This window comes from Saccostrea echinata, unplaced genomic scaffold (assembly GCF_033153115.1).
Source record: "Saccostrea echinata isolate AGI-Se365-2 ecotype Australia unplaced genomic scaffold, CSIRO_AGI_Sech_v1 ptg000033l, whole genome shotgun sequence".
Taxonomy (NCBI): Eukaryota; Metazoa; Mollusca; class Bivalvia; order Ostreida; family Ostreidae; genus Saccostrea; species Saccostrea echinata.
In genome coordinates this window covers 33,160,042-33,186,972 of record NW_026889782.1, presented here as the reverse complement: position 1 = coordinate 33,186,972, position 26,931 = coordinate 33,160,042, and the positions used below count along the sequence as shown (strand labels likewise).

General features: G+C 33.2%; 1 protein-coding gene across 1 annotated transcript; it reads right to left on the bottom strand.

The window, feature by feature from the left end:
• Window positions 1-20,163: 20,163 nt before the first annotated feature.
• LOC133199230 (microfibril-associated glycoprotein 4-like) lies at window positions 20,164-26,569 on the bottom strand. Its single transcript, XM_061335078.1, has 5 exons — window positions 26,110-26,569; window positions 23,892-24,031; window positions 23,612-23,708; window positions 23,138-23,305; window positions 20,164-20,585 (listed from the first exon to the last, which is right to left on the bottom strand). Exons 1-5 carry the CDS (start codon window positions 26,543-26,545, stop codon window positions 20,323-20,325), a joined length of 1,104 nt encoding a protein of 367 aa, XP_061191062.1. The 5' UTR covers window positions 26,546-26,569; the 3' UTR covers window positions 20,164-20,322.
• Between the last annotated feature and the right edge of the window lie 362 nt (window positions 26,570-26,931).

The following is a 26,931-nucleotide window of genomic DNA, read 5'->3' as shown; positions in this document are numbered from 1 at the left end:
AAAACTGGAGTACTATATCTCGGAAACTAGAGATGGTACCATCACCATTTTTTCAGAGAAGTGGTAACTGACCACTAGCACCCTACCCTCAAAATCTTAGACTCTGGGACAGGGAACTTCGATGTCCTCGAGCCCGATGTTTATTCATATGGTATTATATAGTAGGCTTAAAAACTGGAGTTCTATATCTCGAAAACTAGAGATGGTACCATCACCATTTTTTCATAGAAGTGGTAACTGACCACTAGCACCCTACCCTCAAAATCTCAGACTCTGGGACAGGGAACTTCGATGTCCTCGAGCCCCATGTTTATTCATATGGTATTATATAGTAGGCTTAAAAACTGGAGTTCTATATCTCGGAAACTAGAGATGGTACCATCACCATTTTTTCATAGAAGTGGTAACTGACCACTAGTACCCTACCCTCAAAATCTCAGACCCGGGACAGGGGACTTCGATGTGCCCGAGCCCGATGTTTATTCATATGGTATTATATAGTAGGCTTAAAAACTGGAGTTCTATATCTCGGAAACTAGAGATGGTACCATCACCATTTTTTCACATAGAAGTGGTAACTGACCACCAATTCCCCTCCCTCAAAATCTCAGACTCCGGGACAGGGGACTTCGATGTCCTCGAGCCCGATGTTTATTCATATGGTATTATATCGTAGGTTTAAAAACTGGAGTTCTATATCTCGGAAACTAGAGAAGGTACCATCACCATTTTTTCATAGAAGTGGTAACTGACCACTAGTACCCTACCCTCAAAATTTCAGACCTTGGGATAGGGGACTTCGATGTGCCCGAGCCCGATGTTTATTCATATGGTATTATATAGTAGGCTTAAAAACTGGAGTTCTATATCTCGGAAACTAGAGATGGTACCATCACCATTTTTTCATAGAAGTGGTAACTGACCACTAGCACCCTACCCTCAAAATCTCAGACCCCGTGACTTATGTTTAAATTTTGAATTGCGAACTGCGTTCTGGAATGCAGTTCACTTTTGAATTGCGAATTGCGAACTGCGTTTCAAAATCTGATTGCCCGCCGGACCCTATTTGATCAGAAAAGCTCATTTGAGCCTTCGGCTCAGGTGAGCTACAAATTGAGGGTTTACGTTGTAGCCATGACGTAAATAGCACCTGCTTTATATAGAATTTAAAAAAAAGGGGTATACAAGGCAAGGAAAATCCCCCGCTCTAGCGCATGATCTGAGACAGTGTTTTTTTTTTTTTAAATTTTTTAAAGAAAAGCTATATTTTCCAAAGTTTGTTTTCTGTAACGTCTTCTTCAACACATTTGATTCGATTATTTTATAAATGACTTATTTGTTGATAATTTGCATAAGCATGTTTAGAGGAAAATGAGCAATAAAAATAATTTTGGAATACAAAATTGGTCAAGTTTCCATTTTACATAAACGTTTAAATGACGGTAAAAAGGATGTAAAATATATTTTTTCTATTTCAAATAAAAGAAATCTGAACTCATTCTGCATATGAAAATTCCTATGCCTAATTAACAAACTCGTTTACTTAAACCAATTTGACACACTATACTGATTAAAAGACTGTGTAGAGTCTACGCCATTAGTTAACGTTAACGTTAGAGTTAACGCCATTATCAAAAAGTAGATATGGAGATAACGTACAGTATTCAAGTTCATAGTCCATGTTAATAATACAAATCGGAGGCGGGATCAGGTTAACAAACTAAATAAAACGCGTTTATCCAATCGCTTAACCGTGTGCTTTGGTCAGAGTTCGAATCCTGCTAGTGATTCTTTTTTTGTCTTCCAGAATCCACGTACGTTAAGAGGGCTGGGTGGTTTTGGCCATTTTCAGACTATATTGATCTCGTTTAGAAGAAGAGCCCCATATAAAGATATACAAAAATGATCAAATTTTAAAACTAAAATGTATGAAATTTTTGTTTGCCAAATGAAAGTTGACAGCTTAAGATATCATATCTAAAAAATTAAGTTATATCTGATGGTTAATTTGTTGACTCCCCAGCCTCCTTAAAACATTTTTAAACAAATTTTTCTATTAGCAATATAATAATGGAATAGAATGTGTCAAAGACATTACTGACAACGCAATTAAGAAAAAAACTTTTCGAAGAACTTTGAAAGCTCCGTTCTTTTCACAATAAATTATGCGAATCTTATCTCAATCATTTTAAGCATTGTTACCTGTTTTGTTCTGTAGAATACATAAACGTGAATAAAAATGCATATATAGTGTTTTGCTGAAATTTCAATATGAAAGCGTTATGCATCGACAATAATATTATTCAACTAGAGCGAGCTCGTTGCAAAGCAACGAATAGGTCTTCCGTTGGAGCTGCGGAAGGAAGAAGTGACCTTGAGTCAAGGTCATGCAACATTCTAAAGTTATACATGTAAGCAATCTTGTAAGGGGAAGCAACTTACAATATTTCGTTAGGAAAAACTGTAAAGGAATGTACGTGACCTTGAACATTCCAAATGACCAAATGACAAGCCATGTCACACTCTCGTCATAAAACCCAATCTGTGTGTTACCGACTTGAAAAGTTCACAGTGACACGCCATGTTCTTTTAGTCCATACATACAGTCAAAACATCTTATCCTTAGTGACCTTGAACTTGAGTCAAGGCCATGTCACACTCTGCATGATACCAGCAATGTTTCACTAGTACAAATACGGTAGCGAAATTACAGTTTCTCTGTCAGTGACCTTGACTCGACCAAATGACCTTGCATCAAGTCCATAACACACACTGGTTAAGAGCAATCCCAGTCTGAGTTTCTGAATGGATAAGTTCAGCCATGTTTTTTCAGACCATACAGCGAGTCGGAATAATTTGTTAGGTTCAACACAATGATTTAAAAATTCATTGAGAATGTTTTATGCTCAGTTTGGATAAGTAGTAAAACGTGGAGATCGGTCCTTTGGATGAGACCGTATAAGGTCTCGTGTCGGGGTAAGTGCTAGCATGAGTGATCTCATGCTATAAATTTTGAATTTACCGGGTGGCAGTAAATACAAAATTTACAACATGACATGTAAATTTTGTATTTACTGACAACAGGTTAGTTCAAAATTTACAACATGACAGATCCATGGCACTTGATTCTACCTCTGATTTCAAAAGATTTGCACTGTTCCTAATTTGTATATATTGTTTGAATGGTCTTTTAAGCTTGAATGTTGCACTGGTGCTTGTGGACAGGAACCCCCCCCCCCCCCCCAATATACACCCAATACACACCCCGTGGTCCAAGAATATTTTTATTCGTCTTTTTCCATAAATTAATCTTTTAATACACATTTACAATGTATTCCATATGAAAAATCAAAAATTACCGTAGAATTAACGTTTTATTCAAAAATCATACCCGCGGTATTATGAAATAGAGAAGGTAAGTCACTTCCATTTATTTTGTTAACACTGGACCTCTCTTGGATATCGGGCCTAAAATATCATATACCTACCACATGTCACCAAAATATGTTATTATATCTTGTTTCGGTAGATATTTTTTGTCTTTAATCGTGCTATTTAATTGCCTATGCATTCCACAATAATCCGAGTATTCAACGTCAAAGGTAAGAAATGTAAGATTTGGAAATATCAAAGTAGAAATTATACGGAAGTGATGCAGAAACGACACCTAGCGGGTAACTCTCGAGTTCCGAGTGTTACAGAATTAAAGGGAAAAGCCAGAGGTCTACGGAAAAGTTCGGGAAAAATTTTGATAAAGAAGTCGAAATCGATTCATTAGAATTTTAAATTTTGCTGCAGATTTTCCAGATGAGTTAGGGTAGTCATCAATATTCTTTTTAAAGGATTTTATTACTCAAACCAAATAGCGTTTTAAAAACGCTTTCTAACTGCATTTAACCAGTTTGTACAATTTCCCTGTTGTTCTTCATACTCACATATGTTTATGACATGTCCGCAGAATGTAATTATTTGTATTGAGCAAATTACACCAATAATTCAGAATTCGAAGTTTTCTTTGAACATACATTGGGCATCTACCAAATTCGAAATAAACCATTAAGTTATTTGTAGATTTTCGAAGCGACATAATTTTCTTCAAAAAGTTAATATGTACTTGCTCAACATGTGGGGCTTTATGAAATCCCCACATCTCACATCCATAATGAAGAACAGAACCTACATATGTATCAAATAAAGAGAGTGTAGTATCCACATTTAGATTATTCTCTTTCACTCTTTTCCACAAAGAAAAAGTACATTTTTCGTTAACATTTCACCTGTGGAATGCTGATCATTTTCTCCTATTTCCACCCCTTATTGCTCAAAGGCCGTAAGTACCATGTACATTATAAAATGTATAAATTTTCAGCCATTCACCATTTATATCCTATCAAAATTTTAATTACATCTATTTTGTTAACATTAAATTCTGGAAATATAGTCAAAAATCAGGAATGAAAATAATAAATGTTAAAAGTGAAATTTATTAATTGTCGAAAGTGCAATGCAAAATTCCGGAAATCAAATGCAAAAACCGAAAATGATAACTCCCCTCACCCAAAGAAACTATTAGTAAACACTTCGACGCTCAATTGACCACTCCAATGAACACATTAAATCGTTACATTTTTTAAGTTTTAAAATAAAATAAAAGACCTTAAAAAGTTTATAAAATAGGAAAGCTTAGTCACAGATATTAATCGTTGCAGACCTTGTTTTTCATTCATTTGACGATTCGCGAATAACAAATGTCGCGTATGATTATTGGTTTACATTAAAATAGGTTGTGGAATTCAACACGAGCCCTCACCTATATGTATACGTACCTGAACAAACCAACCGATTGACATTTTCGGCTCTAAAGAAAAACATTGTATTCTTTAAAGGGGGGGGGTACGTATCGTAATGAGAGGAAATTTGATCACCTGTCAGTCCATTAAACATGAAAGATTATTTTGGAATATTTGTATACAACTGCGTGGCTTTCTTAGAACCAAATTAGTATTTGTTAGATAAATTAAATAATTATTTAAATTAGATGTTTAAGATTTGTGACATATTTGTAAGAACCACTTTATTTACCAAACAAAGTTTCACCCTTATATGGACGCCGTGACATATTTGATAGGCTGTTTAATTACTATTCGGATATATTGCCATTCAAAGGACCAACACATTTTTTTTTAATTTGGATAAAAAGTCCGACAATTTTCAACCACGTTTGCTATAATTTTACCGAATCGGATCTTTTTTCCGTATAGTCGAAATGCATGGACGCAGGATAAAAAACCGTATGCTGATCAATCAAAACATCATTGCGATTGTGTATTTAATTTATGGAGATATGTTTTTTTTCTGTTTTTCCTTATCTGTGAATTACCCGTTTGCTTTGTACACAAGCATGTATATTCTGAAAGCTCAGGATGTATTTACTTTGGGCGCTCTTCCATGTAAAACTGCATGTACTTACAAGCATGTATCCGTAAAATCGTGTATTGGGATATTCTGTTTATTCGACGAAATAAAAGAAATGCATAAGTATGTCATTCTGTACAATACAATTGTAAGTTTGGTAGCAAATAATGCAAACTCAGAAGTGATTAATTTAATTTTCGATTTTCCCGAGAATTGAAAACGTCACCTCCACTTACAATTATTATGCATGTGTACATGCAGTTTAAAACATGAGACAGAAAAATAAATTGTTGCAAACCTAGTGGTTAAGTCGGCAATTAAAATGCATAAAACTTAAAATGAATAAATACACAGGCGGATAAGATAATGATAAAAATAAGCGTGAGATAGAGTGAAATTAAATAATATTTAAGATTTGAAATGATTTCAAACACATGTACAATTTTCCATTAATCGCTATGAGTACACATTGCATTAAATTTTTAACACCGATATGACCGCGGCTCGCTAATCTCTGCGGCCACGTGTGAACGACGAGTGGGTTACAAATTTTGAAGTTAAACACAGAGACAGAGCGGAATATAAACTGTCTGCTGTAAGAAGGCGTGAATTATTGTTTGTTTAAAAGTATTCTTTTACGTATATAGTTTATTTAATATTAAATGAAAAATTAAATGAAGAAACAAGAGACTGATAGTAAAAATTTTACTTTACACAAGTATCACTAAATACAATTCTTTGCCGTAGCACCTTTTCAATTACAATTGAAATAGAATACTATAACACGGGATAGAGAAATATTTTTTTTTAATCGTATTGTTGTGTCAACAGTGACTAGGTCGATGAAAGCGATTAAAATTCGTAAAGATTAAATCAAAGATGAGATTAAGTTATCTTAAAGATTCGATATAAATAAAAAAAACATAATGTTTCATTAATCGTTGTTTCTACACAATGGATTTGTCTTCTCAGATGTTTGTTTTGTTTACATGGCTTATGACCGCAGGTGCCTGGTACACTGGTGACCTCGGCAACGTGGGATCGCGGGTTGTGTTACATAACCATAACATCGAGGTGAACATGGAGAACGTAAACTGGTAAAATGCGTACAGTTAATGTTCATTAATTATTCGATGCTTAAAGTTTAATATAAGTAATATTAAACTTTAAGCATCGAATAATTAATAGATACATTTAATTCCTTCCTTTATTTGAAGACGTGTTCCCTTTAAATCTAAATTAAAAAAGAAAAGAAAGTTGTAAAAAATAATTTATGAGTAAACCACAGAACACGTTTAAAACCTTATTTAGAAGAAAATTAGCATAAAATACAGTAGGGTATATAATTTATTGCAAGTTTGTTAAAGTTATACACATGAAGAGTTCTGATTTACTTGCCGATTGAAAACGCTTACCTGTTTACGGGACCTGCTTTTTACCTACATATTACGAAATATTACGCAATACTCGAACAAAACAACATTTGTATGAGATTAATAAGGTGTTAAAGAACAACTTTAATTCCGAAAGCCATATCGAAATATTTACCGTTTCTGAGTTATAAAGCGAAAACTTTCAAGGGCTCTAGATCCCTAATTATAGGGGCCAGCCCCTTTTAAATGATATCAAATGAAAGCTCTTGCTATTATGCACAACTTTTATTCTACATGTTTTAACAAAATATTTTTAGTTTTAAAGATATAAAGGAAAATATGTCAAAATTTTTGCTCTTTTCCGCGTTCTAACTTTTGACCCCTCTCTAGCGCCATTTTTAATGCAAAAATCAAAAAACAAAAACCGATGTGCACAACTTCAATGCTTCTTCTTTTCAATTTCAAAGGGTTTTGTGCTCCAATTATTACAGTTTCAGAGCCTTTGTCTGGAAACCAGAGTCATAAAAATTTCAATCAAAGGGGAATAACTCGTGAACAGAAAGTAATTTCCGAATTGTATTACAATATTCGGAGAGTGTTTAGTAAAGTCTAAAAGCTCTGAAAATTTGAACAAAATCCGTTCAGAAATGAGGAAGATATGAAGCTTCAAAGTTGGCGTCTAGGAAAAAAAAAAAAAGAATAATAAGAACTAGAGCAGAGCTCGTTGCAAAGCAACGAGTAGGTCTTCCGTTGGAGCTGCGAACAGGAAGAAGTGACCTTGAGTCAAGGTCATGCCACATTCTAAGGTTATAAGCAATCTTGTAAGGGGTATCAACTTGCAATGTCTCACCAGTAGAAAGACAGTTAAGGAATGTTGTTTCTCCGTTGATGACCTTGAACTCGTTCAAATGACCTTGCATCAAACCATGACACACTCTGGTTATAAGCAAACCCCATCTTTGTGTTACCGACTCGACAAGTTAACACATGTTCTTTCAGACCATTCATCCAGTCAAAACATTCTTTCCTTAGTGACCCTAAATTTAATCAACATGGCCGTAGGAACCGAGGGGGGGGGGCGTGCCCCCAATAATTTTGCCGATATATAGATTACTATAGTAGACATAGATACTATAGCTTGTGCCACCTCGATAGAAACGTCTGATAACCTTCTTTTTTTTGCTTGTCAAGGAATTTTTGGTAGTTGGTGACCTTTTTTTTGTTTGTCAGGAAATTTATGGTAGTAGTGCCCCCTCAACTGTCAACTGAAAATGTATGGCTGTCCCCCCCCCCCCAAAAAAAAACCCTCTGAATTTGCTTCCTATGGAGCTGATCAAGGCAATGATACACTCTGTATGATATCAGCGATACCCTTTTGTGTGTTTCGCAGTTGACAAGTTCACAGTTTGCATTTATTGCATGATAGTGAGGGAGACATGAAGATTTCTTCGCCCATAAAAAATCATATTCCCCGAGGGCAACTTGAAGATTTCTTCGCCCATGAAAAATCATACTCCCCGAAGGCAACGCCCGAGAGAAATATGATTTTTCATTTGCGAAGAAATCTTTATGTCTCCCTCACTATTATGCAATAAATTGTTTATAATACCGAATTAACCAAAATGCAGGAATTACAAAGGAGATCCAATGAATAAAGCAAACATGCATTTGATGAAAACGATATGAAAGAGATGTAAGTTACAGGTACACCAATAGCCTCGTTTCATTAAAAAAAAAAAATCCTACGTGACAAGTTTGTGTGATCACACCAGTAACATTCAAACACCATTACATTTTTACACATTTAAATCGACACAATCAATCAACGATAATATGCTGACGGTGCGACCGTTGGGCGAGTGCATTGTTCACTTAATTTTAAGATCCACCTCTTCAAACAGCACGAGACATTTGGAACGTCTAGACTGTGACGTCTCATGACGTATGTTAGCTGTATTTCCATAAACGAATTTTGAAAAGTGCAAACATTTTAATAAAGAACGTTTAATCTAATATCTGTATGCAATTCCATTAATTAAGGTGATTTTTTGGGGTGAATTTTTAGTTGTTGTTACCGCGCGAACGAAGTTAGCAGCGTCGCTATAAACAATCTAACTCCTCACTCGTTTAATTGTGACGTCACAATCGTGAAACACGACGTTTTGTTGCAGGGCAAAAATGATGGACACGTGACATTCTCGGCCAATCAAATTCTATTTTACTAGTGATTTTTCACTTGTAAGCTAGTTTTCACAGAGGTATAATAAACGTTTTTTTAGACCATACATCGAAATAAATTATCATAATTTCTATAGTCGTAATTTATTAGGTTCAACTCACTGCTTTAAAGGATCATTGTAAATGTTTTATGCCCAATTTGGATACTGAACAACATGTGATTTTTGAAACACTGATGCCCCCATATGGCATCTTATGGCAAAAGTTAAAAGTTTCTCAAATGCAAGTCAAACTCCATGGTCAAGATCAAAAGATAAAAAAAAAATGTTATTACCCAAATAAAGGTCTTGAACAAAGAATATACTGTGAAATATATACTTGTATGAAAGCCACAGCAGCAACAGTTTAAAAGTTATGGCCAAGGTTAATTTCTTTAAAAGGTCAAACTCCAAGGTCAAGGGAACATAATTGTTTGTACTTGAGGGAAGGTCTTAATTGTTACAAGGAATACACATGTGGTATTAAAAAAGCCTTAGCACCAACTGTTCAAAAGTTAAAACCAAGGTTAAAGTTTTTCGAAAGTAGGACATAATCAAAGGTCAAGGTAAAATGGTCAAAATTAAAGGTATACAATGACAGGCCTTGTCACAAGAAAATTACCTATGTAATATAAAAGCCCTAGTACTAGTCATTCAAAAGTTATTGTCAAGGCTAAAGTTGTTTAAAAGTTGGTCAAACTCCAAGGTCAAGGTCAAATGGTCAAACATATTTATACCCAAGGAGGAGACTTATCACAAGGGATACAGATGTGAAGTATAAAAGCCATAGCACCAACTGTTCAAAAGTTTTGGCCAAGGTTATAGTTTGGTAAAATTTTGCGAAAGAGGATCAAACTCCAAGTTCAAGGTCAAGAGGTCAAATATGTTGGTACCTGAAGGAAGTCCTTGTTACTAGGAATACACATAAGAAATATGAAAGCAGTAGTTCCAACCAATCAAATTTTATGGGCATAGTTAAAGTTTTTGCGGACAAAGAGGCTAACACAGTCTAACAGACAAATAGACAGGTGGACAGGACAAAAACTGTATGCCCCCCGGATCTTCGATTACAGTAGCATAATAAAATGTCGGCGTCTTTAGGTTTTCGCATTGGCCTTAAATCTGAAAATCCAACGGATTACAAGGTGCATTACGATACGCTTTCACATCATGTTCTATAACCCAGAGCATATTGTCTGCAAAGATAAATATTTAATTCAGTATTTAATTAGCTATGCATAATTATCTATGTTGTTTTAAAAAGGAAATATAAAAAAAAATATTTATTTTATATTTTTCGATGTAGAGATATACAGAAAATGTTTTCCAATTTTAAGTCCTATCGCAATACACATTTTAAAAAAAAGTGTGTGTTGGAGGGGGGGGGGGTCATTACATTTTTGCTGGGATTCGCCTATGTATGATCGTAGAGAAACAAAGAGTGGGGAGGGTGCAAGCAGCATACATATTAAATACTACAACAAAAGACTATTTTCAGAAGGTCTGCCCCCCCCCCCCCCCCCCGTACAATCCGTACAACGGACCTGTGAGAAAAATACTGATCCTACATTCAGAGTCCCAGGGCACCAGGAAAGAGTGGCAAAAAGAGAATAAGAGAATATCGGTTTATTTCAGTCTATAAGTCGAATCAAAATATCTTTTCCTCAAGAGTCTTCTTTCTTTGAGTTCTTCACAGTGATCGTGTGATTTATTTCATTTAATTTACGTTCTGTACTGGACTTGGAAAATGAGGACATCTTTAGGTTCCTGAGCTGGCCTTGAAGCCCGCAGAACAGATTTTCTGCTTTATGATAAATTCAAGTGATATGTAATACGGTATTAATTTTGTGTTGATTTTATTAATGTTAATTTCATCAAGAAATATGAAAAATTAATGTTTTAACTATACATAGTGAGGCATTTTTTGTGTGGAACGATTATTTTGGGGTTTTCACGATTTTTTCATATGGTACACATGATGAGTAAGTGCAATAAATATAATTTGTGGGGTCTGTCCAAAGTACCTGTTGTCAAGCCCGTAGAAAACAATTACAGTTTTTTTGGGAAGGGGGGGGGCAAATAGAAATTTCCACAGGTACTTGTACTCGATTTTTTCCTATGGTACACATGATGAATAAGTGTAATAAATATAATTTGTGGAAAAAAATGTCCAACAAACATTGGGGTTGAATTTGGGGGGGGGGGATCCTGTCCACAAGTACCTGTGGAAATTTCTTGATACATAAACAGAATTTAAAAGCATGTATTAGACATCTTTTGAAGGGGAGAGGGCACGGCCGTAATTAAAAGTTATATAGAGACTAGGAAGGAATGAACTGTCATTAAATTTTGGTTAAGAACTATTACCTAAACTCTTCACTTTCACATTTTCAATTACAGATTCTTGTTTTTAAAAAGCTATACATGTACATTTATATGTATCTATTAGATGCATAAATTATGTTATTAATCATTTTATCTTAAAGGAAAAGTAAAAATCTCAATCAAACTTGTTCCGCATATTATGCTCTCTGATTCATTACTCAACAGATGCTTCATATACATGTAAGAAGGGAAGACTGCAGACTGCAGGTGTGATAAATTCACAGCATGCAGCTCCAGCCTTAATTCCAACTTTGTTCCAAAATATTATTATTCAACGCGAAAAATTAGAATTAGCCGATAGAATATTTTGAATCACTTCGGAAATGCTGCCGTAACACCAGACTGAGTTCACAATATCGAGTGATTTTGATTGACAGGTGTAGCGCCGTTGTGCATGGATTTCGTGTAACTATACATGTACTGCAGATTGTGGTTGAAAATAATAAACAAACAGATCTAAAGAAAAGATATTGTATACTATACATATATTTGTTAAGAACCAGTTCATTCATGAAACGAATTTAGTCGTATTATGTGGGCCCATGTTAGATTTGACAGGTTGATTTACTAGTAGAAATTCAATGGACCACCGTCATTTAGGGTATTCCGAATCACCCCGCACATCGCGACTCTCGGTAATATACCTTACCGCTGTACCTCGCACGACACATGCACAGGTGTGACAACCAAACAGTCATTATTAGTAAGGTCTATACTTATTGCATACAACAAATAAAGAGGTAAACATAATGCGTTAACTAAAAGAATTAATTATTTTAATTCATTAACTTCCTATCCTTTTCGAAGAAAATGCCCGTGTAGAAACGTATTTCTCATCGATGTCGTGGCGTTGTTGGTGGATGAAACATGGCATATAAGGTATCGATAGAACGGCAATTTTATAAGCTTTTGTGAGTATTATTTGTTTTTTATAACACCTCAAAAATATACTAGTTATGGCCGCATTTGTAGCCCCCTACAGTTTCGAACCACGTGTGTACATGCCCCTAGCCAAATAAATTGCACACGCTGACCACTTGTTATATGTCAGATTATTATTTTTTTTATAACATTGTTTTTCTTAAATGCAAGGGGTATGAAAGTAATGATTTGACAAAGCAAGAGCTATAATAAGACTATCCCGGGTCCCGGTATACACTTGATCAGTGTTGATCAATGTTCATATGTACGAGTACACGTATGCAAATAATTCGATAGCTTTTGAAGATTTCAACATACATTTTTGTAACACGCATATTTGTAATAACCACTTTATATACAAAACAAAATTTCATTCTCTTATATGGTAATATGGACGTCGTAATAGATCTGACTGAATGCTTGACATGCCTGTTTCAAAAACGTTTCCTAAGTTATCTTAAGATATGCCTAAGTTATAACTTTAGAAGTTCCTAAGATTTATCACAGCTGTATCACGAAACAATCTTATCTAAAAAAAAATTTATAAGTCATTTCTTAAGTTGTGCCTTTAAGGACTAATAAAATAACATTCCCGCTCTATATACAACTCTCAGTATGGTATATATTTTTAGATTCAAAAAGAAAGGGTGCGAGGATTAGGGATTGCCCCCACTTTTAAAGGATTTGGACACAAGTATGCTTAACTTTGCGAAGTGTTTTGCTAGATCTAAGCATTCACAGACACACCCTTTCAAGCCATCTTCCCTTCCGAGCACACGATATTTGTATTTTAATTTTTGAACATTGTTCTAGGCGTTATACATTTACTTTATTTTGTTCTTATAAGGTATCTACATGTAAATAAAATTTTAACATGAATGCTTCGTAGCGAACACATGCGAGTTTATATTTTTCAAACAATCTTTGCCAATTACTACACTGCATGTACATGCTAGTTGTTTGTGCGGTGTAGAGCAACAATGTATTTCAACATCGAGGTGCCCGCGGCTCTCTGTGGCCACGTGTATGTAAACGAGGACTGGACTACAACACTTAAAGACACAAAGCGGCAGAGACGGATGAAACTGTTTGCTATATTACAAAGACTTGAATTATAGTACATGTATATTTGAAGGAATTTTTATTTATGTTAATGTTTATTTAATTCTATAAATAATAAATGGACATTCACAAGAGTGGTGGTAAAAATAATATGTGCGTAGCATGCGTAGTAATTACAATTATTTACCGAAGCCCCCATTCAATTACAATTGCAGATGAATTAAAATACAACAACACGGGATAGAGCAATACTTTTTTTAAATGTATTGTTGCGTGAACAGACAAAAACAGCGATTAAAATTCAAAATGATTTTTATGCACCAGTGTTTGGAATTAAGATTATAAAAGATCGGTAAAGTAATCTTACTGATTCGATATAATTAAAAACATAACTTTCCATTAATTAATAGCTCTTTGTACAAAATTGACATTATACGCGATCACAAATACTAGCTTTGTTTATGGTCACAGGTGGCTAGTACACTGGTGACCTCGATCAACAGCGTGGGATTCGCGCGTTGGGTTACATAACTAAACATCGAGCTGAACATGGAGACCGTAATATGCATACAGCTAATGATCGTGAATTATTCAATGCATACAGTTTAAAATCACTTACAAAGTTTGTTGTAATAATAAACGTAGAAAGATAGATTTAATATTCTCCGCTTTTGAACACTATTAACCTAATTTAAAAAAGAAGAAAAGAAAGACTAGTTGTAATAAATAATTTAATAGTGAACCATAAACCACGTTTTAAACCTTATTAAAAAGAAAATTATCATTAAATACCGCAGGGTATATTATTGATAGCAAGTCTGTTTAAGTTATACACATGAAGAGGTCTAATTTCCTTGCCGAATGAAAAACGTTACCTGTTTACCTGGCCTGCTTTCTAATACGTATTACGCAATACCCATGGTATACTCGAACAAAACAACATTTTCATTAGATCAAAAAGGTGTAAAAGAACAATTTTGTTCCCAAGATCCAGATCGAAATATTTACCGTTTTTGAGTTATAAAGCAAAAACTTTTAAGGGCCCAAGATCCCTAATCATAGGGGCCAGCCCCTTTTAAATAGTATAATATGAAAGCCCTTGCAATTATGCGCAACTTTTGTTCTACATGTCTTAACAAAATATTTCTAGTTTTCAAGATATAAAGGAAAATATGTCAAATTTTTTGCTGTTTTCCGCGTTCTAACTTTTGACCCCTCTCTAGCGCCATTTTTAATGCAAAAATCAAAAAACAAAAACCGATGTGCACAACTTCAATGCTTCCTCTTTTCAATTTCAAAGGGTTTTGTGCTCCAATTATAACCATTTCTGAGCCTTTGTCTGGAAATGGGAGGCATGCAAAATTCAATCAAAGGGGAATTACTCGTGAACAGAAGGTAATTTCCGAATTGTATTACGGTATTCTGACAGTGTTTTGTAAAGTCTAAAAGCTCTGAAAATTTGAACAAAATCTGTTTAAAAATGAGGAAGATATGAAGCGTCAAAGTTGGCGTCTAGGAAAAAAAAAAAAAAAAGAATAATCTTAATCATCACAATCAGTAGAAGGTCTTCCGTTGGAAACGGAAGACCTTAATAATCTTAACCATCAGAATCAGTAGAAGGTCTTCCGTTGGAAACGGAAGACCTTAATAATCTTAACCATCAGAATCAGTAGAAGGTCTTCCGTTGGAAACGGAAGACCTTAATGAGATGTTTTGGGTGCACATACTGAATTTAACGTGTACAGTGTCTGCAGTTTTTTTTAACTTCATAAAATGAATAAATTAAGTGTAAATTATTCTCAATTTTTAAACACCTTTAATGCAGCGCTCCTGGAGCCTCAAATACCTACCCGCCCTTGTATACAATTTAAATTGTTTTCAGAAATTATGGGGCGGATCCAACGTTTTTAGTGTTTATTTATTTATTTATTTTGTAGAGAGGGATTCTACATGTCAGGTTCAAACCGTAAACAACTTGTCCAAATTTGAAAAAAAAGAACTTATAATTATTTCGTGTGTGTGTTTTGGGAGGGGGGGGTGGGTCCGGAATCAACGTCATTGTTCATCATCATAAAACAAAAAAAGTTATTTTCTATAACTACATTTTACCTGGTCCTCAATTTAAAGTAAAGATGTTTATTCATTTTTTTATTCAATAATAGAGAACCCCCGGCATAGAAATTGTAACCGCCAAACGAACAGAAGACAATCCCTTCACGTAAGCAAAAAGCTTTTAGGAGATACCAATCTACTTCCTTTCTTGTACTTTTATCTCAGACAAATACACATAAAAATGTAAATATTTTTAGATGAGAGCAATAATATAATTTGAAAACAAGAATAAATATTATAGGAAAATATGGGAATAAAGCAGTTTAACGTATAAGATTGAATTTTTTTTTTTAAAATTATGATAAAAACTATGTACAACATCTGTTCAATCATGTATTCTAAAATTATCAGACTTTGTATCAACGAATACTTGTATTCTAAGAACTTGAAAATGTTTCAACATTTAAAAGAAAATCAAGTTTTAGCAATTGGCATTCAAGCAACACAATGTTAAGTAAAATTACATTATATACACATTTTATATTATTATATATATAATATTATATATGTAAATATTTACATTTGCTGTGTTTTTCTACTAAGCCAAATGTGAAATTGATTTGAAAACCATTTCTGTGTATACTCACGCGTAGAATATACACGATAAAACTCGCGCTAAAGTGACGTCACAATGAGGCTACAAAGACGTTAATAAAAATATGACGAGATAGGGCAGCAAGAAATTCAAACATTGAGTATATTTTTGGTGCATTTAAACATGTAAAATGTAAATATAAGGAATGTTTTTAATTTTTGTGTGAATTATTAGTGTGTAAATTACACAGACTTGCACGTAGGCATATTTTGCATGAAGCGCTAGCGCGCTTCAAGAAATATGCCTACGTGACAAGTCTGTGTGATTTACACACCAATAACTCACACAAAACTTAAAAACATTCCTTAAATAATATCAAAGACAATGGGTCTCTATCATTAAGAGAGTTTCTTTATATCTCTACCAGTATCAACTGAAGGATGTCATGAATATAAACAGCATGCCGTGGACCAAGGGCCGTTAGGAAAGACAGAGTAACAGTTCTGAAACCACAACCCTTCCTTAAAAACAGCTGCACAATTACGATCAACACCCTGTCATTATCTTTGTTGGGGGCACTGACGGACATTCCGGACAAATCACTGTCAGAACGTCCAGGGTTTTAATTGTGTCAACTGTACATAAAAAACACGGTGATTCTTACATGTTATATGGCTGTCAAAGTAGCATTATATAAGGTGTTACGTGGGTAAAAAGTTTTAAGAGTGATGCATTTTTATCTTCTCTTATTAGTATTTCTAAAATCTATCGTATAACCCGTTATTTTTACTATTGTAAATTTTTGCGAATTTATTGGCAAATCGGGTGTTTTATATTTTAGTTGATTTTTTTTACGAATTTGAATCTGCGTAAAAACTCAAGAGAAATAACTCAAAGTACAGAAAAGATAATCCTTACAAAATTCAGTGCGACGATACAAGCGGCAACGTTCATGTTTATGCTTAGTACTCTGTATATAAAAAAATCATATTAAATAAGATCTCAAAGACAAAGAGCAAAAGCTGTAATGAATAATATTCATTAAGTCGTCATTTTAAATAGGTGTACCAGGAAATGTTAAAAGCAGTCTGATGCCTGCAGTGATCATAACAACCGATGTTTTTTAAGCATCAATAATGCACTATGATAAGTGAGGCAATGATTGCTTAAACTCATTAATGACCAATTTCATTTTACATCAATGCTGTGTTCTTCAAATAATTCCTTTCTAACAACCCAAAAGATCACGTTCCATCCCTCAGTGCTAAATTACCTATAAGAATCAACTCTTTGCGGCGAAGAGAAGTTGTTACTTATGTTGCGTGTATATTTCATACTTCTGCGTGTATCTAATAAAAAAGGTATAATCAGACGTTAAACACACGGTATTTGGGTATCACATTTTTCTTTCAACAGTGAAATTTAAAAGAAATGGTCATTGGCAAAATACGTAACGAGCACTGTTGATCGCCGGAAAATAAGATGGGAGTAAATGTACAATGAGATATGGCAAATTTTTACACATGTTCATTATACCCACAGTTTCTAAAGAAAGTTAGTTTATACTGTTGTTACCCTGGTCAATCCGTCCTTCCGTCCGTCCCTCTGTCATACTTTCTTCTTCATCAAACTCCTCTTTTATTTTCAGCAGTAACCAATGTGTCTTTGGGAACATGATGTCCTGTAGATGTGCAATAAGTTTTGGAATTAATAATAATAATAATAATATTTTTTGCTTATCAAACATTTACAGAGATGGAATAAAACAAAATCTGTCCATGATCATTTTGGAAAACATGAAAGTAAATAATGTGACTCGAAAAAAAGCCAGCTCCCTCCTCATAAATCTTACGCGCAAATCTACAGAATTTAACAAAACCGGTACCAACAGTAAAATGAAATAATTATTTTTTTTTGCATAATAAAAAAATCAACCTAAACCACATTGATGCATAAGCATATGTCAGAATTGTTCACTGAGCATGCAAGATGACGTCATTTCAACATCATTTTTACAATCCATTTTTATCAAATAATTCAAAGACTTTGATCAAATAAGATACACAGACGTACGTTATTTACTCTCAACATCACAGCAAACATCGTCTGAAAAATATATATTCTATTGTTTTAGTTCTTACCTCCGTGTTTGTTTGAATCCAAACTTTGTATACAACTTGTAGAATTACGCAGTATGCAAAACTGATGACGTAATTCGCAGTAAATTAGGAGATTTCCCTAGTTTCACGTATACGTAGACATACAGGTCATATGCTTTACTTCTCTTGTATATTTAATTTTACATGTAGTTTAAGTTAATAACTTATATGTGTGTTTATTTCTGTTCCAATAAATCCGGATAGCTAATTTTTTTTTTTCAGTTTTGGGTTGTACCCCGTTTGCGCCTTTGGGAATGTGACTTCTTTGTACATACAGCGATGAAAGTATTAATAACGATAGCGACTTTGTCAGAAGATTAAGGTAGTTAATAATTATGTATTTTTTGTATGCATTACCTAAAGTAAAGTCTCTGATCTTGGTTTGTTTGTATATAAGTATAGTTGCAATATTCTTGAGTACAAGCATTGCTAGTGCTGATTTTCTTACAATGCGCCATAATTGATCCACATGTAGTGAAATGATGATGTCATATTGTATCAGTCCTTATGCAATTTGTGACTGGTATTAAATATTGTTTTAAGATTAGTTAAACTTGATTTATTATCTGAATTTTGATTGCTTTAATTGATTGTCATATATAAATAAAGGCTAATTATGTTAGATGACCTTAAACTATAGTAATACCCCTTTGACTTTTAATGAAAGTCAAAGAGCCAAGTTTGTACACATTTTATAGGTAAAACAGAAGTAATTGTTTTTTTCTGTTAATAATAAAGACGAAATTAGGATGTGAGTTAGTTAAATATGTGATTTTTACACTACCCTAGTAAATGCGTGTTTTAGTCTACAAATGTATCTTGTCATAAAGACACATATGAGTGTGTTTTGTTTTTCGTTTTTTTTAATTTTTTCAATAATTTTCTCAAGTCTATTGCCATATGTAATTACTTTTTTTTTTATATTTGTTTAAAGTTCTTACTTGATGAATAAATTAAATCATCATCAGTATTAGTTCCTTCTTCTAGACTAAGCCAGCTACAAAAGTCATTACATTATAAAATTGGTTGCTGTACATTATACACATATAATAAAATCAAAAACAGTATGTAATTAAGTAATAACTTTTTTGGGATGGGTGGGTGGGTGGGGGGGGGGGGGTGGGGGGTGTGATAAGTTATTTTGGCATCCTGATGATTTGCATAAATGCCAAAGGAGTTTATGTTTATTATTTTATATTATTTTATTTAAAAAAAATAATAATTGATAAACACCATGACGAAAAAAAAAAAAAGAAAAGAAAAGAAAAGAAAATATTCCTTATGGTTTCATATTTACCTGGTCCTTGATTTAATATATATATATATATATATATATATATATATATATATATATATATATATATATATATATATATATATATATATATATATATATATATATATATATATATATATATATATATATCAGGTCGATCAATCTCATAGACGGTGAGGCAGAGCCGAGCCGTCTATGAGATTGATCAACCTGATATATATCAGGTCGATCAATCTCATAGACGGTGAGGCAGAGCCGAGCCGTCTATAAGATTGATCAACCTGATATATATATATATATATATATATATATATATATATATATATATATATATATATATATATATATATATATATATATATATATATATATATATATATATACCCTTTTTTCAATTAAAAAAAAACTTGCTTAGCCATACACACAGCCAGAAGACACTTCCTTCAAGTAAGCAAATTACTTTATGAAGATATCAAGCTTTTTTCCTTTTTTAAATTTTATCTCAGATAAAGACATTTGAAAATGTTAATATTCTTAGATTAGAGCAATGATATTCTTTCATAATAGAATTAAAGCAAAAAAATTATATAAATATTACAGAAAGGCTGGAGCAAAATAATTATTATTTGTAGAAATACAACATTATTTCAATAATATCATAAATTATCAGACTTTTTATTAACGAATCTTATACATTTATGGACTTCAATGTAGGTCAATATGCGGTTATAAGGACCCATGTCAAGTAATATTGACCAAAGACATAGAAAGTGATAGCGACCGAGCTTGCGATAAACAGAATATACATTATTCATGCATAATTATATACATCATACATATACACGTAATATTATATTTGTACGTAATATCAAAGGCAATAAGTCTTTATCATCATGAGAGTCTCCTTTATATCTCTGCCATTAACAATTGTAGGATGCCAAGGAGATAACCAGCTTGCCGAGGACCAGGGACCGTTCAGGAAGGCCGAGTAACAGTTCCGGAACCACCACCCTCCCTTAAAAACAGCAGCACAGTTACGATCAACTCCCATGTCATTATCTCTATCAGGGGTGCTAAAGGATACTCCAGACAAAACACTGTCAGAACGACCAGGGTCTAACACACTGTCGCCTATAGAATTGAGAAAAAATCATAAGTATTTTATTTTAATCGTGTTAATTGTACAAAAAAAAAAAACAAAAAAAAAAAAAAACAAAACAAAACAAAAACAAAACACACACAAAAAAAAAACAACAACACACAGGCATTCTTACATGTTCTATAGACTTTGAGTAAGCAGGGCATCAATTGTTACGTGAAAAGATACTTTTAAGAGCGATATATATTTAACTTCTGTTATTTGTTAGTATGTCTTAACTCTATAACGGGATATTTTACTGCTCTATTTTTTACGAATTTATAGACAATGCTCATGTTTAAATGTTTACGTGTTTATTTTATTTTACGAATTTGAATGTGCCTAAACATTAAAGGGATTCAGAATAATTCTATCAAACCTCAGGAAATGACATTTTACGTTAAGATGTTCTGATGGATTATTTATTTTTCAAACTTCAGTAGATTTTTTGAGATGCGAATCGCAGCTTGAAATAATGCTCATTTGTCAAGAATTTTTATGCTTTATACTCAACACATCAGAAGAATTCACAATAAAGATCTCCTAGACACAAAATAAAATCAGTATTGAATAATATTCATTAAGTCATCTTTTTTATGCAGGTATAACAGGAAATAATAAATGCAGGCTGATGCTTTCAGTGGTCATTATAACAGATATTTTGTTTTCCTGTATCGATATGATGCTATAGTAAGTGAGACAATGGTTGTGTATATTAATTATTGACCAGTTTAACTTTACATCATCTCTATTTTCTGCAATCCCAGTTCCTTTCTATTAACCACAGTTATGACATTTTTATCCCTCGAGGTTAGATTACCTATTAAAGTTAATTATGTGCGTTGAAGAAAAAAAAATAGTTTCTTCGTCGCGTGTATATTTCAAATATCTGTATGTATTTCGAAAAAGTAAAACGTAGCAATTTTCCTTCAAAAGTTTAATTTAAAAACAATCGTCATGAAATACAGATCGGGCACTGATGAGCGCTGGAAAATAAAATACGAATAAATGTGCAGTAAGAGTTTGGCAAATCTTTACATGTATAATTAATGCTCTAAAAGTTTAAGTTTTAAATTTTTATTGTTGTGGTATTAATAGATTTGATGTATCATTCACATAAACACGGCTTGAACATGGAATATATCTTTAAAAGCAAAAATGGCAAGCTCATATCTTGAATTATAATATATCGTATTTGGGCAGAAAACCACAAAAGGTGTTTTAGTACTTGTAACACGATCATTGTATCGACCATGGAATTTCCAAAGACTGTCTTTAAACGGGGCTGTCGACATCCTTGTATCATTAACTTTTTTATCAATACATTGCCTCGTTTTAGAAACTGTTCGTACCTAGAGCATGTTCTTGCATATCGAATAAACTGGAAGATATACACAGGTGTGTTAAGGCAGTACCCAGATCAAATTTCGGCGAATTAAGACTTTTTTTCGTAAAATGTAACGCTGATAAATCGGAAAAGCCATAGATAAAACATTTACTATTATTATCAATTGTATAGACGTCACTGAGTCTTAGGCTAAAAGAAGCACTCCACCACGACGTCATCACGTGACGTCTATAAATAGAAAAATTTAATGAAAATGCCTTAATGAAAAAGTGAAAAGTTCAACACTACCCAGGAGATAATTCATTTCTTTGAGCAAAAATGATTATGTAAAAACATCACTAGGTCATGAAAAGTGCTGCTAGAATCCTACTCTCCCGACACAAAAAAAATATTCCAAAGTTTCGCATGAAACCTTACCAAATTTTTTACATTTTATACATACGATCAAGGAATTGTTATTAATTCATGTTAACCACACGATTCTAGCAGCACTTTCCAAGTACTATTGAATACAAGCTTTCGATACAAGCAAAAATTATGTTTCAAAGTATGCGGCGTAGTGCTGAACTTTTGCATCTTTGTTGTTATAGAACGACAGAGGAAAGGCTGATCGGGATTCTAAAGCACTGTCTGTGTTCATAATAAGAAAACATGATAAGAATATATCAGCGTACCTGATTCTTAATCTTTAATTCCTTATGAATCACACATAACATTCACGGTATATGCTTTTAAACTCCCATTTCATATATTTGTTTACATGAATTCTCGTCACCTTTAATTTCACTCGGCAAATATTTGATCAATAGTTATGACGTCATGGGTTTGGTATTTAACCCCCGTGCTAAATAATTAGCTATTTATACCACCCAAGAACGACAAGAATTAGTTTATATTATGTTTTGAATGATTCCCTTCATTTCTTGGACCTGAAATTTAACTTTAAATATAGATATTAAGAAATCATTATTTCTAAAGTTCACGTCATACAGCTTACTATGACGTCATATTGTAAAGCCAAGTAGGACATCTCTGGGTGTATCCTTAACATACCCGCGTAAACTCCATACGCATGTGATAATGGTATATCGCTGCATATATAAGGAATGAAATCTGATTAGAATACTGCAAAGAATCTTTTGAACAATTAGCATTTCTCTCTCTCATTGATTGTGATGCATTTTACTTATTACTCACCTAAAGTTCCGGTAGCTGGCCCTCCAAGGAAAAGTTCGTAGTTGTCTGATTCATCAGACACAGAAAACTGTTGATAAAGTTCATACAAAGTTGTGCCATTTTGTAATGCGATAGAGACGAAGAGGGATGAGTTCCTTCCCTTGGTCAGCTTGTGAATGACGTCATTTCCTTAAATATTTATGTATTATAGAAGTAGTGTATATTTTTAAGCAGAAATAAAGGATATAGATGGATGTGTTAACAACAAAATTGTTGTAGTGTAAAACAACTAAACAACATTAGTTTTAATATTGATACGGATATATCATAATTGTGCGTTTTTCCTCATTAAGTTTCAGGATTTGACACGATCAGATAGAAAATGAAATTCAAAAAGTGTATCAGTATATAAAGTAGGTAAAAAAGGAAATAATTAAGTTTAAATAAATCAACATTTTTATTGGATGATTATAGAAAAAAAACCCATGTATTTACCAATCCAGTAGGTGTCCTCTGCATTCCCGAAGCCTGTTTTGTATTCCACCCACGTTTTGAAAAAACTCACTGATCCACTCTTGCGTTTCTGTATTGCCTTAGAATTGACATATATACATTAAACCCATGTATACATAACTATAACTGAAATGTAAGCCATATTTCTTTGTTTAAATCATTTATATACACTTCTAATCGCAGTCGCTTAAATAGAGTACGAAATCTCATATAAATATTTTTTTTTAGTATTATTCAAATTAAAGAAGAAGAGAGATATTACCGTCCACCCTCCTCCTTGGTTTTCCATGTCACAGAATACATTGATCTGGGTCTCGTTACCGAAGGGATTTATTCCATATACACCAGATCTTGTATGGCCTTCTCTGTAGAGGTCCTTACAGTCTACATTTACTTTCAAACCTGTATGTCGAATAATAATAATAATAATACCTAAATTCGATCTCGATGCAAGCAAAAAGCTGAAACTCCTTTTAGTTGACAGTTACATTTAATTGTCAATTGTCATTTCCATTTTCCCATGTTCATGTAAAAGCTAAAGAGCAAAGAAAAAAAAAATAGATAAAAAAATAAGTAGGTTCATGACTGTTCAACACTTTATACAACCATTCCCAAAGACATAATAATGAACATACTTTTTGACAGCAAAGTTCCATCAATGAAAATGGAACTCTTTTATCCGCTTACCTTGTCATTGGTCACATACCGACTTATTTTTTTACAAAAACATTCTGATTTTATATAAAATATTCCAAAGTTGATATTAAAGAAGTTGCTTAATTCTCATGGGTTCTAATTATCCCCTTTTATTAGCAGATTTTTCATTGCAGTCTTTTGAAGCAAAATTTATTCAAGAACATCTACGTTAAAAGAAGTCTCTCGTGGCATTTAATTCGGTATTTATATATATCGGCGATCAATTAACAATACTCATTTCATTCCTACATAAATTCGATAAATCCCAATGAAGTAAAAGACACAGATTACTCTAACAAATCTGTTTCATTTTTGGATATCTTACTATGAAAAAATATTGACGGCAAACTATCGACTAAACATCGTGATAAGTGGAATCAACTTTTCTATGATCAACTTCCCGTATTTATGTAGCATTATATCAATATTACCTGAATGTGGGGTTTATGGTACCCAATTGATTCGATACACAAGAGGATGTTCTACAAATGATCAATTTTTAAACCGAGAGATACTATTGACAAATAGGTTAATGACACAAGGTTACCAACAATCTCATTTAAAGTAAACATTTCGCAAATTCTATGGTCGATACAATGGCCTTGTTAGCAAGTGCAGTCAATCGTTATGTCGAATGTTGACCTATGTCTTTCATACGAATTAATAGGTCATTTTCTTCACTTGAATTGTCTACAGATTTGTTTCCGTTTAATTGACCATGACAAGGAGCACATGGCTGATGTGACCGGTAGACAGGGTATGCTCACTTGTCCATGGCACATGATCCCCCGTCTGTTTTCAGAGGTCCGTTTTTTTTAGTCTTTCGAGCAAGATTACTGTTCATTTCCTTCACATTTCATTAATGAATATTATACTATTTGAATTATATGTCTATTTATTACATTTTCAACAGTGAAATACTGTGATTTATTTATTGAATAAAAGTGATGTTCTCTCACAGTGTGAAAGGATACCAAAAATGATATTCTCTCACAATGTGAAAGGATATCAAAGTAAGTAAAAAATAATTTCTGGCCTGTCATAAGATAGAAATAGTAACTAAGCATCTTGATAGAGCTAAAACTGCAAATTTCTTCCCAAATATGTTGCTAAAATCCTTGCTATGTAATGTTTTCAATCACACAACTTCTAAGCTATGACGTCTCATCCGTTCAACTATGACGTCAAGCCTATGACACTGTGTTAAGAAAAGACAGAAGCAAAGGGAAAATCAAAGAAAATGTAATAAGCTTCGCACTCGTGAAAATATCAAAAAATCCTGTCCCACTCGTGAAATAAATTCCATATTCATCTACAAAACATTGAATATCCTCTATGAATACCACTATGCCATCACAATTCCATGGTGTCCCAGATATATACCGGATTGTAGGCCTAGAGATATAAGGATTTCACATGAGAGTTGTCATTTAAGCACAAAACAGGTAGAGGTAAGAGGTATCAATTAAATAATCAAAGGTTAAAGAGACTTTACGGTTCTTCAATAAGATCAAACATATGATCAGGTCAATATTTTGGATTCTGGCCTTTAGACTCCCCAATTATGCAATGCATCTAAGAGTGTACTTCATAAGGCAACATCAGGCGATATAAACTTTACTTGATGATAGAACAAAATTTAGAAGAAAATGTAAACTATTTAAACGGTCAGCTAAGCAAAAAATATCTATCGTGTCACATTTAGTGCACCCAATCTTTGTAAACGTTGCATTTGCTTTGCTCTAAAATTTACCTTGGCAATAAAATGTTTTAAAAATACACACTTTTTAAAGTAAGGTTGTTCAGCAGATCTCTGATTTCCTTGTTTTCCCGTCTTAGTTCATCTACTTCTTGTTGAAACCGACTTGTTAGCGTAAAATTGTTCAACAAATTTCTGATTTCCACGTTTTCCCGCCTTAGTTCATCTACTTCATGTTGAAACCGACTTGTTCGCGTAAAATTGTTCAACAAATTTCTGATTTCCACGTTTTCCCGTCTTAGTTCATCTACTTCATGTTGAAGCCGACTTGTTAGCGTAGAATTGTTCAGCAAATCTATGATTTCCACGGTCTCTTGCCGTTGTTGATCTATTTCACGTTGAAGTGTTCTGTGCTCCGTCAGAAGTATTTGAAATCCTTCATTTATTTTTTCACTACTGAAGCAGTCATTCTTTTCATTCAAATAAATCTGCTGAGGACTTATATATAACACACCACACATTACGAAAATTATCCAAACTTTCGCCATGATTCAACTTTGGAGTTGTGTTTACAAAAGTGTTTATTGGTTATTTCCTCAAGTTTAAAAACCTGCTAAACAGGAAGTGTTTATATTCCCTTAAGTAATATTTTTTCAAGGTGTTTAGTTGTTAGTTTGCCCCCAAAATCTTCTTTTAGTGAAACATTTAAACATGAAACAGATGTGTAAGACTCTGTACAGTTTTTCATTTTGATTTAATTAGAGCAACTTAGAAAAGAAAATGAATACTATTAATTGAAACAACGTCGTCGATGTATCTTTATTTAGAAATGTAAAATTGAAGACAACAGTAACACTTCTTCTCATGTTGAAGTTTTTTAAAATTAATTCTCTTTCATGAGAACACA

Excerpts from the sequence above, each read along its gene's own strand:
- LOC133199230 (XM_061335078.1), bottom strand. The coding sequence starts at position 26,545 with ATGTGTGGTGTGTTATATATAAGTCCTCAGCAGATTTATTTGAATGAA. Across the intron at positions 24,032-26,109 it reads GAACAACCTTACTTTAAAAA|GTTTGAAAGTAAATGTAGAC; the intron begins GTGTGTATTTTT and ends TTCGACATACAG. Across the intron at positions 20,586-23,137 it reads GCCAGCTACCGGAACTTTAG|GCGACAGTGTGTTAGACCCT; the intron begins GTGAGTAATAAG and ends TCAATTCTATAG.